General features: G+C 50.3%; 4 protein-coding genes across 4 annotated transcripts; 1 reads left to right on the top strand and 3 right to left on the bottom strand.

Annotated features, from left to right (window-relative positions):
- Nucleotides 1-42: 42 nt before the first annotated feature.
- Nucleotides 43-1,503, bottom strand: SMAC4_07259 (uncharacterized protein). The gene is made up of 2 exons (XM_003344642.2): nucleotides 625-1,503; nucleotides 43-533 (listed from the first exon to the last, which is right to left on the bottom strand). The coding sequence occupies exons 1-2, from the start codon at nucleotides 1,153-1,155 to the stop codon at nucleotides 363-365; spliced, it is 702 nt and encodes a 233-aa protein (XP_003344690.1). The 5' UTR covers nucleotides 1,156-1,503; the 3' UTR covers nucleotides 43-362.
- Nucleotides 1,504-2,530: 1,027 nt separating this feature from the next.
- SMAC4_07260 (uncharacterized protein) lies at nucleotides 2,531-3,952 on the top strand (the record flags this gene model as incomplete). Its single annotated transcript, XM_066090599.1, has 1 exon — nucleotides 2,531-3,952. The coding sequence occupies one exon, from the start codon at nucleotides 2,531-2,533 to the stop codon at nucleotides 3,950-3,952; it is 1,422 nt and encodes a 473-aa protein (XP_065947072.1).
- Nucleotides 3,953-4,622: 670 nt separating this feature from the next.
- SMAC4_07261 (uncharacterized protein) lies at nucleotides 4,623-6,355 on the bottom strand. The gene is made up of 4 exons (XM_003344644.2): nucleotides 5,978-6,355; nucleotides 5,705-5,908; nucleotides 5,186-5,650; nucleotides 4,623-5,125 (listed from the first exon to the last, which is right to left on the bottom strand). Exons 1-4 carry the CDS (start codon nucleotides 6,059-6,061, stop codon nucleotides 5,054-5,056), a joined length of 825 nt encoding a protein of 274 aa, XP_003344692.1. The 5' UTR covers nucleotides 6,062-6,355; the 3' UTR covers nucleotides 4,623-5,053.
- Nucleotides 6,356-13,141: 6,786 nt separating this feature from the next.
- Nucleotides 13,142-13,837, bottom strand: SMAC4_13760 (uncharacterized protein; the record flags this gene model as incomplete). Its single annotated transcript, XM_066091598.1, has 1 exon — nucleotides 13,142-13,837. The coding sequence occupies one exon, from the start codon at nucleotides 13,835-13,837 to the stop codon at nucleotides 13,142-13,144; it is 696 nt and encodes a 231-aa protein (XP_065947071.1).
- Between the last annotated feature and the right edge of the window lie 2,350 nt (nucleotides 13,838-16,187).

The following is a 16,187-nucleotide window of genomic DNA, read 5'->3' as shown; positions in this document are numbered from 1 at the left end:
GAATAAAATGGAAAAGGGAGGAAAATGGAACAGACAAGATAAACTGGTGGGGAAGTAGATACACCTAGATTTCCTTTAAAATGTTGATACTAGAGCAAATAAATGTTATAGAGTACTTGGGACATCGTTGACATGTCACCTCTTTAGCCTTGATTCCGACCCAATTCCATTTCCTACGTTGCTTCATGTTCATACTCAACGTAAATCTCCCGAATACCATCGTCCCGAAAACCATTTCCCATAAAACGCCTCGCCAAACAGTTAAAACTGTGTACTGTTGTGTCCCTTATCCCATCCTATACCATCCATAAAAATCGTCGCTTCATAGACCGTCGCCACAACGCCGACACCTTGCATCCTGTTCAAGGCCCAGTACTAACAGAGTTCATCAACTCATCCATATGCGCCCTCTCAATAGCCTTATTCCCATTCTTCTCCTCCCTAAGCAGGACGGCCAACACCTCGATGGGCGGGTTCAATCCCAATCTCTCAGCCCTCTGCCAGCGTTTAAGGCGGGTGATTCCAATGCATGGCTACCATCGTCCCATCAGCATTAGCACTACGTCATTTCTTCTGTGGTCATGGGAGCAGAGAATGAACGGAAAGAGAAAACAAGAGACTTACACCATAATGACTGCTAACATCAAAATGCCTCAACACTTTCTCTCCCGTTGTCAATCCCTCGGTATGTTTCTTGTGCACGGCCCTTGCCATGCGCGCCGAGTCGATCTTGTTCCAGTAGGCGTCGATGGCGGATTGAGGGAGTTTGAGGGCGCGTTTCTCGATCTCAGTCCGTTCTGGTTCCTTGGCCTTGATATCCTCTTTGGTTGTCTCCTTGACTTCATCCTTCACATCCTTGGTCGCGGCTTTCTTCGCGGCTTTCTTCACATTGGCCTCCAGCTGTGGCTTCTCCTCCTCCTGCTCCTCCGACTCGGCCTCGGGTACCTCAACGACCTCGTCATCTTGGAGCTTGACGTCCTTGGTTTTGGTGGTGATAGTCTCGGGGGTTTCTTCCTTGACGAGAAGGTCCTTGCCTGCTTTGACGGTCGGCTTGGTGACGCGGTGATTGAAGGAGAGGGTCTGCTGTTTGCCATGGGCAGCACCAGCAGCGGCAGCGCCGCCGCGAGAGCGAGTGGATTTGCGTGTTGCTGGCATTGAGATGGTTGATTGAGTTTTGTTGTTGTTGTTGTTGTTGTTGTTGTTGTTGTTGTTGTTGTTGTTGTTGGTCGTTCTTTTGATTTTCTGACCTGTTCTTGCCCGCGGAAATGTCTTCGACGCGAAGGGAGAAAGCGTTTTGATAATGCAGTGGCGGATGACGTCAGGCGCGTGGAGTACGGTATCGGGATGTGAGTACTGAGTTGGTGATAACGCTTGGGAATGTTTTGCGTTGAGTATGTTATAATGAATTTATGAGTTCGATGATTATCATGGCTGAAAGATAATCATTAATTAATGAATGCGTGAACGGGGATAAACAACAGTTTGTTGTTCGGATGAAAGCGAAACGCCCGAGACGTCAGGCGCACGGCGCACATTGCAGACGCATTCAGTCGGGGAGTCGGGCAGCATCTCTATTAGCACACCACACTAATTGTGCCTGCTAGTTACCGGGATGCACCTGACCAGGCAGAGAGGCAATACCTGATCAGGGGAGGTCGGTACCTTTGGTACTGAGGTGACCAGGCCTGTCGAAGTATCCAGTACGACCGCACACACCGCAGAAGCAGTGGTAGAAGTACATAGGTACTTTGGAGAGCCTGACAGGTATATAGCTGCGGGTTCCCCGCTCCTGGACACAAGTAGCTTTTCTCCATCAATCAATCACACTAAAGCGCGACAAATGCGCCAGGTCACGTGCTCAGGTCAAGGTTGCCTGATTCAAGTGGCGCCTGCAGAAATCTTGGGTCGCTAACGGGCTTTGCTGTGTGGCTACGTACCAAATTGTTAGCGCCCGTCCGATTTCCTCAATCGTATCTTTTTTTTTTCTCCGAATTGGAGATTTCTCGAGCTGTTAAATTTGGACACTTGCCTCTTGGATTCCAGCATCAACCTCGGCAATTACCTTTTTTGTACAATTGGAGACTATATACATGCCTCTTCTTTGCAGGTATGGTTTTCATCCCACTTGCCTTGGGCGGCATCTTCAATGCCAGGTTTTGTTTGCATGGTCAGGCCACGCAACTAACAAAATCTTGAAGCGAGCATCACGCCTCTTACATCCGATATTCGAGAGTCTATAACTCCAAAACCAACCCTTCAGCTTTCGAGTAAAGGGTCAACTTCAGTTCTTCCATCCTACCACAAACTGTGGTCTTCACATCAAAAACACTCATCGACCTCGGCCCCGGGACCAAGGAAAGACCGAAATAGGATCTTTCACCACCTCCATCTCTCAACTCAGTTACTCACCCCAAGGTCGAATTGGGCAACTCTCAACTTGCCCCACCAGACCAAGCACTATCTCGTCTCACGTTTCAAACCACTAAATCAACCACCAGGCCACCAAACCACCACCAAAAAACCGCCCAAAATGCCCGGCCCCCGCTCAACCTCTCACATAAAACAATACACCCCCACGCAATTCTCCGCCGCCATAGCCGCCGTCTCCTCAGGTTCCCTGTCGATTCGAAAAGCCGCCCAAGCGCACTCCATCCCCTTCTCTACCCTCCAGCGGCACTTCCAGGGCACGCCGCAAGCCAAGCGGTCTTATGAAACCTCCTCCCGAGAAATGCAAAAACTGACCCCCGAGCAGGAAGAGAATATCGCCATGTGGGTTCTTGCGCAAGAGAATTTGGGACTGCCGGTGAAGATGGAGGATATTAGAAGGTTTGCGGATAGGGTTTTGGAGGTTGGGGTTAGGGAGGCGAAGGAGGGGGGGACTACTACGAGGGGGGGAGGAAGTGCGAGGAGGAAGTCGGTTGGTGCTGGTGCTACGCCGGTGGGCAAGGGGGGAAAGGAGGGAGGGGATGGAAAGGATGGTGGTAAGGAAGGGGACGTGGCAGGAGAAGATGGAGAGGGAAGTACAGTGACGGTGGGAAAACATTGGGGACCCAAGTTCATGCAACGGCATCCGCAACTTAAAGCCGCGAGAGAGGCTAGAAGGAAGGAGTTGAAGGAGGGGTTGAGGGTGAAGCAACGGGCTGCTTCTTCTTCTGCTGGTACTTCTGCTGGTACTTCTTCTGGTACGGGTTCTGGTTCTGGTTCGGGCTCTGGTTCGGGTTCTGGTTCTGGTTCTGGTTCTGGAGCTGTTGCTGTTGGCAACACTCCCACGGTCATCAACACCCCCACGCCGGCTGTTGCCAACGGTGTTGCAAACGGCCAGAACGGCCGCGCTGCTGCCCTCATGTCTGGTTCAGCGCTGGTGCCAACGAGGTTCGCGCCGCAGACTCCTACACCCTCCACCCATGCTGCCCCTGCCTCTGTTCTTGCTGGTCAGCAACAACAACAACAACAACAACAACAACAACAACAGCAACAGCAACAGCAACAGCAACAGCGACAACAACAAAAGATTGTCACCCGCCGCCAATCACCGCGTCAGCGCCAGCTCCAGCAGCTCCAGCTCCAGAAGCAGGTGGAGGAGAACGCTGATGTTGACCCAGAGTTAATGGAGCTTGATCAGGACCAAAATAAGAGCCAGGACCTAAATCAAGCCCAAAACCAAGACCAACAAAATGACACAGTCATCATGGAGGACGTCGGAAGTCGGGATCAATCAGACGAAGACGAGGACGAGGAAGCGCAAGAACAAGAACAAGAACAAGAACAAAATGGCGGCGGCGATGTTCAAATTAAAAACGAAGCAGCTGGGTACGAAGACGAAGAAGACGAAGAAGAAGAAGAGTATGAAGACGAGAACGAAGACGAGAACGATTACGAAGACGAGAGCGAAGACGATCAAACGCCCGATCAACAGCTATTGATGGATTCGCAGCGGTATTCCAGGTTTTAAGTTGGGTTTGCGGTGCCTGTTGACGGTGATGGTGGTAACGGTAGCGGTCATGGTGGGAGGTATTAGAGCTAGCTAGAGCTAGAGCAGTGGATGCCAGCGGGTATGTCAGCGAGCGACCTAGCCAGCGGTTGAGGGACGAGGGAAGAAAGAAGTCAAGAGGAGAAGAGGAGAAGATTGAGACATGAGAACCGACATTCTGGACTGGATTGGATTGGATTGGATTAGATGGAGGCGGGTTTTTGAGTGATGGTGTTATGTTATGGCCTTGCATTATGAACAACTGGTCTAAGGTACTATAAAAGTTCGTTTCTATGTTTCTGTGTTGTGTTTGCATTGCTTCTTTTGGTTCTGTTGTAGAAAGAATAAAGGCAAGGGACGGTATAGGTTTCCCTTGTCCTGTCCAAAAGCATTGTGTGTTTCAAAAAAACTACTTTTTGGGATTTGTTCCCTCAACTACGGGCGTGAAGCGTGGACGAGAGACCTCAGCTGAGTGGAAGGTAAGCAATCTTGTGGTGGTTGGGCTGAGCGCGTATCAGATATGTAAGCCTCGATATGAGATTGTCGTAGAGTATTCGGACTCCTCACTTCACAACTCATCACTACCACTCGGTCAACACCAATCATCTACCCTCTGTCTTCATGCAATGCGAAGTCACGAATTGGAACACGGAAAAGTATTTTGTGAGATGTTATTCTTTAACCATCTGACCTTTAACACTATCTTTCATCAATCCAGCTAGCTACCGACCGCAGTGCAGTGCAGTAAGCGAGAAGAATGAGAAGAAGATGTGTGTTGTTTCATACATCAATCATTAAGTAACCCATCCATCCATCCATCCATCATCCATTTCCCAAGATTATATCCCATCGATCGCAATGGTATCATCTCCCGGAGTAACAGTGTAGAGAAAAAAAAACCCAACTCCAAAGTATATGTACAGAGAATCTATCCCGACTCCAAACTTTTCCAGGTCATTAAAAAGATTTGGCGCCATTCTTCATCAGATCATTAGTTGTGTTGCTGCTAAAGAGCCGTCATTCCAAATCGTGTCAGTTGGTCAAATATGTCCGAGCTTCAAAAGGAAAAAATGCTGGATGCGCTTAGAGAAGCATGGCGGCGAGACCAGCGGCGGCGAAGAAACCGGCAATGGGAGCGGCGGTCTGCTGAGGAGCCTGGAGGTTGTTTGTTAGCATCATTGTTTGACTTTGACTTCAGATTGCAGATTAACTTACAGCACCCTCGCTGGAAGCGCTGGAGGCCTGGCTCTGGAGAGCAGAGCTGAGAGCAGAGCCGGTGATGGACGAGGTGAAAGTGGTGCTACCAACAGTGGTCTCGAAGGTGGAGCTCTCGGAGGTGACGGTAGAGACAACGGGGTTGGTGACAGTAGTCTCGGGGACAGAGGTAGCGCCAGCGACGCCAGAGACGCCAGAGATGGTGGTGGTACCGGTGCTGGTGATGGTGGACTCGCCGCTGGTGAAGGTGGAGGTGAACTCGCTGGTGGTGATGGCAGTGGCGTCGCCAGAGGCAGAGCTAGCGGAACCACCAGCGCCAGCGCCGGCGCCATCGGAGACGGTGGTCACGGAGGTGACGGTGCTGGTGGCAGAGTCGGAGGTGACGGTAGAGACAACGGTGGAGGTGGTGACGGAGGCAGAGCCATCAGAGCCAGAGCCATCAGAGCCAGAGCCAGAGCCGGCACCCTATGTGGCTGTTAGTGCTGGACTGCTTATTACCAGAGGGAGATGTGAACTTACAGGGTTGATGGTGACACCGGCATCAGCACACCACTTCTTGGCCCAGTTGACGGCGGTCTCGGCGTCGGCCACGGAGCAAATAGCGGCAGAGCAGTCGCGAATGCCGTAGCCGAAGTTGACGTTCTTGCACAAGCAGGCAGCATCATCACGGCCGCACTGGAACTCGGAGCCAGCCTTGTCAAGCATGTTGTTGCCGCAGGTTCTCTGAAGGGCGGGGTTAGTTCATGGTGTTTTTTCCACGTGGGATGTTCATCATCATGAGGCTCTACTTACGCCGCAGTCGGGGAAGTTGTCGGGGAAGCTCTGGGCAGAGACGGCGAGAGCGCCGGCAAGAGCGAGGATGGTAGAGGCCTTCATTTTGATGGATGTAGGGATGTTGGTTTGGTTGTAGGTGACGACTAAGGTAGGTCGAGATGTTATTGTTGGGAGGTGAGTTGAGGAAGGAGGAAGAGACAAGAAGTCGCGGTCGAGGTTTTGTTTGGTAGGTGGTGGGGCAGGTGGGAGAAAGGTGAGAGTAGAGTGAATGGTCGACTGAGCTGATTTGGGAAGAGGAGGGTGGTGGTGCAAATTAAATGTCGTCTGGTCCTTCGAAGTGAGACAAACGCAGGAGTTGCTGGGCAGGGTACTAGGCTGGATGAGAAGGAAGATGGAAAGGACTCGACTGGAGTGTAGCACCTCGTGCCTTCCTGTTTATAATTTAGTCAAGATGAGTGACGCCGACGGAACGGGCCAGGGCAGCCACGGTTTGTGCCCACAACAGGAAACAGCGAACAGTGTTTTTCGTCTGTCTCCATCCAGGTCGACCAGGTTGTTGCTCGGCTGTCCCACCAAACAAAAAGTGGAGTCTGATCTTGGTGTTGTCATTCCCGCCGTCGTCTCCATCACAGAAGCGAGCGACTCCATCGTTGTCCGGATGCAACCAGGGTGCTACGACGTCGGTCCTCCAGCAAGCATCACAAACCACCACCACCAGCCGGCACCCCCAGTTTCCAGTTGGCTGGTACAAAGTACCTACCTGGTCGGTACTATCCAGGAAATCAGACCCTTTGTTTGGGATCTCTGGGCCTCTCAGATCTCGCTGCCCAGATCCATTTCATCACCCAGTACGGAAAACAAAGACAAGAACGATGCCCCATATCATCATTGACATCTGCCACAATCCGAACTCACCTACCAGCTCCCAGCTCCCAGCTCCCAGCTCCCAGCTCCCAGCTCCCAGCTACCACCACCAGCCACCAGCCCCGTGGATTGTTCTTTCTTTTGTCCCGCACAACATCAGGAATGAGCCTAGAATCAGTTTGTAACTCGGTCGCAATCTGTGCTTGCGACCACTAGCAGCTCACAGCTGGTCGAACTGGTCTAGCAAATGTCGTCGCATCGCCGGTGATAAGGTGACCAAGTGACGTTGCTTGCAGGGCCCAGGTCAGGGTCAGGTCGTCCAGGGCAGGCTTGCCAAGGCCTGGGCCAGCTCTTTCTATGTTGCAAGGAACTGAAAGGTCAAAAAAGAAAAGAAAAATGAAAAAGGGCGGCGAAAAAAAAGCAAGCCACATTATGCACTGCAACTGGGAGCTTAGCTGGCAGAGGCACACAGCTGGTGCGGTACCTACCTCTCTCCCTGTCACCATATGCGCTGTGACCTACTTGCCTTTTTTTCTTCATTCTTTGCTTTCTGGGTTATGGCTGCTGGCGGGTATGTGCTGTGCCTGGCGAGCCAAGAAGGGATGCCATGTTTCTGTTCCTTGTTCCTGGATTTGATGTGTTGACGTTGGAGGGGAGCAACAACGAAAAGTTGGGTTGGGATGGATGTCATGGCACGCGTCGCGGTTGACCATTCATCAACCAACAACTACTCTCGGCAGGCAACAAGTTGGAGGATGATGAGATGAGCAACAATCAATCTGTTCCGAGAACCCGACCGAACAGAAGAGCAAGGTCGCTCTCGTGTTTCAAAAACCGGCCATTTGCCGTGGTACACAGCGGATTGGTGAAATTTGGACAATAAAACCTGCCAGCAACACTGCCGTGGCCCTTCTCACTGGTTGCTGGCTGCTGGATGGAAATGGAAGCATGGAAGCAAGCAGAGAAAGAGGTTGCTGTGGTGAGCCTGTGACGGAAGAGGCTGGGTTTCTATCGGCCAAGCCCAGATTGCCAAAGGCCCGCTGCCCGATCGTACGGTACTTGCGTAAGCCGATGTTCTTTCGTAATCTATCTGTCCAGCCTTTTCGGCAGCCCGGTTTCCGACAACGTGGTTGAAGAACCCTTTTCTTCTGGATGATGATCGTTTGCAAAACTGGGAATGGCTTCTTGGAATTCCAGTTGGGGAAAATGCGGTGTTGTCAGAGATGGTTGAGTCGATGATGTTGCTCTGTGGAGACGGGAGGCCGGTCGGTCTAGGGCTCTGGCGCAGTGCTTTGTAGCTCGATGCTGGGGGCAGCAAGATGGCAATGGCTGATTGGCCAATCTGTCGAGATTTATCTGAAACCCTGTGGTTTTTCAACCCTGGACAGCTGGAGTGGTCGCTTGTCGTCGCTTCTCGCTTGGCCTGCGGGCAGGGTGGGCCAATGGAGACGGTTGGACAGTGGATTTTGTTTCCATCTCCCCTCCTCTTCCCCCACTTGACCACGAGCCAAAAGTCCCAGAGGGCTGGTTTTGCTTTCACGATAGTTTCCAGGCGGTTTGGAGGAGCACGTTTGCATTTACACATGTCGTTGGAAATATCAGATGAGGAGAAGAATTGGTACCTGCGGCGGCGCCCGTCAGCACTCACTTTCGGTTTAAGCTCGACCCTTGCCGATTTGGCGGTGCATTCGACCTTGCCTGGTCTGTGCTAGCGGTACATCCCGCATCATCAAGTGGGGACGTGCCAAGAAATGGAGAGTGGACTGATGTCATGAGCACCAAGAATCTTTTTGCTGTTCGTCCCTTCTTCGAGACTTGCTTGCTCTGTTGACAAGCAAGTCTTGTCGTTGTTGGCTGCCAATCTGAACTCTCTTTCGTTCATATGAACGGGGGGGGGTTTTTCCCTGATGAATCGCGATGGACCCTGATTCAAACCATCCCTCGACCATCTCCGAAATCACAGACTAGCGACAAGACAGAAAAAGAAGGCTGGGGATTGCTCCGCCTTGAGCAACAAAAAATCATCGACAGCTGAAGTGTGGATCCCTTTCCCGCATCGTGCTAACAAAGGCTGCCCCGCTGAACGTGGTCATTCGTCCCGCTTGACTTCTTCACCCCAGAGATACAGCCTGAAGACATGGACACAGCACAGGCCACAAGAGGCCTCACCAACCTCACTACCAGACATCTGGACTCGAAGAAAAAGAAAAAAAAGCAACGAGAGGAAATCAAGCTCTTTTTAGTGCCGACTTTTGGGTGAGACACGCTGGCCACCATTGCTTCTGTGTATGCACCACGTCGTCCACGATCTTCGTCCGAGTCCCAGTCTGAGCAACACGGACGGGGACATCGTCAAGGCAACTTGTCTCTCTATCGGATGCTCATGACGGCGAGAGTCTCAAGCTCTCATAAACTATCAGTTCGCAAGATAGTCCGTACTCCACTGCAGCAAAGAGTTTTATCCTGCACAGCCCAAAGAGAAAATAAAAGAAGATGGGGAAAAACCCGCCCAACCTCCCCGGTAGTAGTCAAAGACGCGAACACTACCGAAGAACCGCGCAAACTGCACAAATATCGTCCCGAGTGGGATCTCTACAGCTCTGCATTTCTAGGGCGGGCTGCAGTTGCCATATCGAACGGACCTCAATCTCAAGAAACTCAACCCAATTCATCAGTCATCGCCAGTAACACAAAGCAATCCCCGCCCTTTGCCCCTGTGTACAACCATTCTCATTTCCCATCTCCGTCATCTACTGCGAACATCTCTTCCCCCGGCAGCTGTGCGACCAGAGATCATACAGCATAATACGCATTTACACGCTTCACAATAGGCACACAACGACGGGTATCGGGTTACTCCGTCCCTCCATTGTGAGCTATTGTCCTCTCACTTGTGTGAGCTTGTGCGTCCTTGATTATACGGGATTTACCTTGTTTGTTTTTCAAACTGCCTGGGTTGCTTGTTGTAATGGGGACTGGACTGCACTGTACAAGTTGTACATGGCAATTCCTGCCTTTTCGTCATCCTTGTTCTTTTGCAAATCTCAAATTTTCTCTTTTGCTACCTGGTAGGTTTTCCAACCATCCGTCTTGTTTCGAATGTCGAATTTCGTGTTATGCATAACATTCTGAAGGATTTGTTTCTCTTTGCCAAAGTTTTCCGAATTTTATCAAAATACTCGCTCAAAGTCATGCTCCAGGCATTTCGCTGTTCGGCTAAAAATTTGAGCGAGCCGGCGAGAACAGTCCGTCTTCAAGAGTCTAGCCCACGGGTATCTACACTTCGTGCAGCCGCACATGCTACGAATCATGTGTATGCATGCTTCGCGCAGTGGTTTGCATACTTTTGCGGAGGCTGCTAGATATGCAGGTCTTACCGCCTTTTAACTGCCTCAGAAGTCAGAAACTCGAAGTCGAGCTGAAAAGTGTACATCATCGCGGTGTACGGTAAAGCGGATCGTCAACTACGCAGCCCTGACGGGTGTAGATTCAGTAATGTATTCTTCGATTGTAGATAACGTTTTAGAGGTGAAAAGTGTGAGAAGGTCACTCCGAAAGCTCGGGTGAAATTGACGCGAACGATAGGTCCATTCGCCGGAAACGACATCGGAGCTTCTCAAATTGCCAAAAGAAAAACGAGAATACCTTCCATTGGAGACGTCTGACAACTCTCATATCAGACATGTGAGGAAGACATCAATACCCTGTCTTGTCCTTATTGATCATTGAAGCTAGCACTCAGGAAAGAAAAGAAAAGCAAGGAGATTACAACCAACGCACTCATTACAATCACAACCCCCAAACCGAATCTCATCGTGAAGTATCAAGCATTCAGATCCTCATCAACACCCACCCAATATCGTCACCATCAATATCCCCACATCACCAAAAAGACCCTTCAGAAGTCCATAACTCCACCAGGAAAGGCCGATCAATCGCCGATCAGTCCGTCCGTTCCTCCGTTCCCGTTCTATTTCACTTCAGAATCCAGAATCCACTCCCCACGCAACGAACCGTCCCCGAAAAAAAAATAAAAAATGTGACGAAAAGAAAAATTGTTCAGAAAAAAAAACCCCCGAACCATGACCTGGAAAGAAAACTCGTCAAGGAAGAAAAGAAAGCGAAAGGGAAAAAAAAAAAAAAAAAAAAAAAAAAAAAAAGGGTGTATGAAAGGGGAAAAAAAGAACATACAACACCAGGGATTCGCTAGTCGTCACCGACCCAACTACTAGTCTGGCCCTCACTGCTCTTATCTATGAGCGGGAAGGTCAGGAAACGGGTCTTTTAATCACGTGGTAGGGTCAAAAAACTGAACCACCAGCTCCCATATCCATATCGTTCGGACGAGGTAAAACGGTGGAATGGAGAGGCGGCGCTAAAACAACGAATACAATTGGGCGGATTACGAGAAAAGTTGCCCCGCCCCCCTGGCATCCTTGGGGCTTGGCTCGAAGCGAGCCTTGATATCAAAACAAACGTTACCCTCTGGTTGCCTTTTTGGCATGTCCTCCATTACAGCATCAAAGCTGCATTTGATCATTGAACGACGAAACTTTGATGTGGCACGCTGACATTAGGCTTGATTTACAGGTTGTCGCCAATCCAACGGGAGAGAAGAGAATGTGTTGCGGCTTTCTGAGGCAGTGAAATAAGCTTTTGATAGCCGCCATTATCTAGCTTTGGCGAGCATTGGCTGTAAAATGAGGAGAAGGAGTAGTCGGGACCAACGCTGAATGACTTTGCGAGGCTGTCACAGTCTCGTGTCCTGGCGCTTGAATTCACTGTACGCAATAAACAGACGATGCTCCAATAGGCTGCGGTACCTGGTTAGGATTGAATCCAGTTGATTGATTTGGTCCCGCAGTTTGTACATACGGACCAGCTGACGAGGTTCCATGATAATAGATGAGGGAAGATAGAGGAAGAGCAAGTTAGAGTAAGGAAGAGCAAGTTAGAGTAAGGAAGAGCAAGTTAGAGTGAGGAAGACCAGTTTGAGACCAATCAGCATTCCAAATCGAGAGCCTTCCCCGAGCTGGTTACAGGTGATTGCCGGGTAAGTCGCCGGAGAAGGTGTCTTCTCATCTACTTTCCCGCCGCACTGTCCATATCGTGTTGTGATGGCTTAATAACGAACCTCTCTACGGTAGTTTCGAGCGACAGGACGATCACGACATAGCAGCTGCGTCTGATATCAGCGACGATACAGTACATTGCAAAGTTCATCTTTCTGCTCTGGCTGTTGTGGTTGCTTGGAACGATAATGACGATCATATACGATACACTTCTAACCTTTATATTGATTTACACGTCGACACTTCGGACGACCAAGCACTGTTCATTCTCAAGGGACCCGCTCTTCTCCAAGACTATCAAAGACCAATCAGTCTTTTTCTCTTTGTGTACCCCGAGAGCATTCAGTCTCTCGAATTCGAGGCTGATGCTAAGCCGCCTGCATCTGCTGTGATGAACCAAGGGCCCCATCAACGCTTCGGTTGCCTACGCTTCAACATGACACAGTCACCAGATTTTGTTGGCCCTAAACCTCCGCCTTTGGAGCAATTCGAAGGCTCTTCGGGAACCCGACCTGGTTTGTTCCTCCGGCCGCCATCCGCTATTCTTTCTTGACTTTTAATTGTTTCCCATCTCACCTTCTTTTCAATAGACCGGAAACGTCACCGCCCGAACGACCCATTTTACTCTCTCTACCCTACCAACAATCACATTGACCCCCGTATCCCCCCGTCCCCCCGCCCTGCAGTACGTTCTGAGAATGGGAACCGGATGTAAATATTGCAAACATCCAAGGATCCCCTCTCAAGCCGACAAAACATTTCTTCCCGGAGGACAGAGTTGATAAACAAACCTCCCTTTAATTATATAGATTGAATATATCGCCGTTTCTAATGTCTAAGATACGTTTCTTGGGTGGAAGTAGAGAGAGCGAGACGTATTTTCTCTGTGTACCTAAGTATTAAATACTTCGCCCTGTGGGCATTTGACGTTCGAGGCCTTCCGTGCCACCATTGCTCGGTATGAAAGTGTGACAAGGGCAGTGTTGGGCTTGGAACAGTAGTTCAAATTCAACTAATAACTACTTTGGTCTCGAAGGCCTTGTTGAATCCTTTCAAGCCTTTCATCCAGGCTGGACTTCCTGGCCTTCTTATGCCAAAGCCTTCCTTCCTTCTAATAGGTACGTACATCTTCCTATCGGCCTAATCTGGCCGCAAAGCCACAATGCATCTATCTAGTGTGCACTATTGTGCTTACATGTGGGTCTTCCTAAATAGCTTCCTTCAGTGTTCTTCCTTCATGGCCTGGCTAGCGCGGCCTAGCGTGGAGGCAGTGCAGGCGGCAGTTGTGTCGTTGGCTGGAATATGCCGAAGGCGCTAAGGGTACTGAGGAGATTCCGGGTAAGTTGTGCCGTTGGAGGAACAGACTTCCCGAAGGTGAGTGTAGCCTAGTTGCTTCAGACATCCAGCCGTGTGGCAAGGCTTGGGGTTCAGCCGTGTGGCAAGGCTTGGGGTTCAGCCGTGCGGCTCTTGGGGAGATTAGTGGTATTGTCGAATGTCCGTGTGACAGAAAGCCTAATGTTGTTGAGTGAGGTGGGCAATGAGTTTCTACTTTCTCTAACTGACCGCATCCGCGGCCAAGTTCTGTCTGTCCTTGGAAGATTACGTAGCCAAAGGCTACGCACTCGCTCTCTGGTCTGTCTTCTTCGGCTTCCGGGTCCTCCGCGTGCGCTGGAAGGTCCATCTGCTTAGCTATCATAGAGCCGTCGGTATAAACAACGATCCCCGAAGAATCTAGTTGAAGAAGCCATTCTTTGAAATCCTTGGCAGCCCTGTCCTTAGATGTGGTCTCTGGATCTTTGTGAGTGTCTCCGTTATAGACGGGCGGCTGTAGAATCGGCCGCAGGAAAGGCAAGGCGAGTTGGGCAGCCGTCTGTAGCGATGTAGGGCGGCGAGGCAGGCCGTGCGGCGTCAGAGATGTCGCCGTGAAACCCTTTGTAAGCATTCTGGATGGCTTTGTTTGCGTGAGGGTTTGGAAATTTGTGCAAGATCTGATTTGATCCACTGTGAGAAGAAATGTCAGTACATAGTATGCCCCGTATGCATCTCTCTCAGCCAATCGACTCTTCTACAACGGTGTTAGTTGGTATGTTGCAAACCAGCCATGGTTATGACATGCGAAGATGGAAGGGAAGAGGTGGCTAATGCAGGCAGGTTTTGGCATGTCATAACCATGGTGGTTAGCTTGCAACACACTGTTGGCGCAGCCATTAACACCTTTGTAGACGAGTCAATTGGCTGAGAGAGCTGCATACGGGGCAGGGATGCGGCACAGGAAGACGCCTGCAGATTGGTGGGCAACACATGACTTACACTGGCAATAGGCCTCGGGTCGCCCTCGGGTTAATGGTTTTGGTAGACAGTTAAGGGACTGCTCTTACTTTTGTACGCTAGACTCACCGATGTGGCACGTCTCATGCCCTACGGGAGGCGGAAGTAGACGTTAAAAATAACAACAACAACAACAACAACAACAAAAAAAAAAGCTTGCAGATTGGGCGACAAGGCAACCACAGCTCTAGGATCTGATACCAACTCCATTCAAAGTATGCACAAGCCCGACTTTTCACTTGTCTGCCTTGACCTACCTCCTTCATCTTTCTACCGTAACCTGCCTGCATTAGCCTGCCTCCTTAATCTGCCTGCTGTTACGAGCTTGAGCGAAGGACACCGTCACCTTGCGGGAACTTCCGTGAACCTCTCGAAACCAAGCGTCAGCTCTTGACAACCCCGCGAAGTGTTGCTTGTACTGACGGTATGACTCCATTTGAGAGCTTTGGAAGGTTTCATGGAAGATGTACCTTGTTCCCACGTCGGGTAAGAACCATCCCATTCCCTGCCCAGTTGAGTGTAGCAGCCTCATGAGACCGCTTTGGGTTGAAGTTGAACTAGTAGTTGGGTCGGCGACGACCAGCGAATCCCTGGTGTTGTATGTCTTTTTATTCCCTTTTTATCCCGAATCCTCCTTTTTTGGCCATTGGTCGCCATATCAATAATTTTTACTTATGCAGACTACCGGTTGGGGGTCTTTATCAACGCAGACAAGGTCTTCCTACTCTAACCCCACCCTCTTTTCTGGCTGCTAGCTTTTCTCGCTAGAGTACTGGTATCAAGCCCGACATGCTTGTTTTGTGGGGTAACATCCTTTTCTTCTTTGCGGTTGTGGAACCCTAATTCTAATTCTAGTTGAGCCGGACTACGGTTAGGGTTCTGACTGCCAAATCGGATGAGGCGTTCGGGAAGCTGTGAAGGGAGAAGCGGGTTGGACACTCGATTGCCTAATTACCTTCCCAATGTTTTTCTGCTATTTTAATTAAATAGGAATAATTCTGGCCCTCTCTCCATACGAATTCATTTCTTTTTTTTCCTCATTCTTCCTCTGTTCTTGTCGCAATGTGGTCCAAGAATCTTATAGCGAACATCCGTTCCTCATGAAGTCGGAGAGCCACTGTAACTTATTCTGGCCCCACATATCCATCGTCCTTGTCCTCCGCTGACACATGTATTGTCCCGCGCTAAACGTAGTTAGCCGAAACCTTTATTTTGGTGAGGTGAAAAGAAGCAAGGTGGTGAGCAAGTGATTTTTCAACGGTACAAGAGCAGCGCTTGCAGCTACCTAGTACCCTAGCTGCCCAGCGTCTCTTTGATCAGAGCCTCATTAAGTATTACGCGGACTACCAGGTACTTAGATGGGGTAACGCAAGGGTACATAATACCGAGAATGGTACGCAACAAGGCAACCACGGGCTCGGTTTATGTTGACTGGAAGAAGAAGAAAAGACAGAGCTAGGAATGAATGTAGGAGTAGAACCCTTGGAGGTCGGCTGAGCCCCCTCCTGTTTTGACAAACGCTCCGTCACACCCACCACCCACAGAAGCAAGGGTTATCGAAGGGACAACCGGCGTTTGAGGACTGTTCTTTGGCCATGGTCGTGTTGCTGCATTGCTCTTCGTATCCCGTATTGAGGGCGATCTTGGCTCCTGGGCAATAGTGCCAGTAGAGCGAGCCATGCTCATGGCCACCGTGGGAATACGACGCATCTATTAACGCCTTCTCTTACTTTATAGGCTCAAAGCATCACATCCTGCCCGAAGCCCCCTCCATGCTGCAGGCTTTCGGACTGATTACTCTGCCTCCGCCGACGGCTTCGCACTGGGGGCATAAACGTCTTCGACCACTTTCGGTCATCCATACTGTGCCAATGCTATCATCTGCGGTGATGGTCATGCGGACGCTCGCAGATATTGGATGGTTGCGCTGTCGGGAGAGACATGAAGTCGGTTGAACAAGTTGC

The sequence above is a fragment of the Sordaria macrospora genome, chromosome 5, assembly GCF_033870435.1.
Source record: "Sordaria macrospora chromosome 5, complete sequence".
NCBI classification, from domain to species: Eukaryota; Fungi; Ascomycota; class Sordariomycetes; order Sordariales; family Sordariaceae; genus Sordaria; species Sordaria macrospora.
The sequence above is the reverse complement of the archived record's forward strand: the minus strand, read 5'-3'. Positions and strand labels throughout refer to the sequence as shown.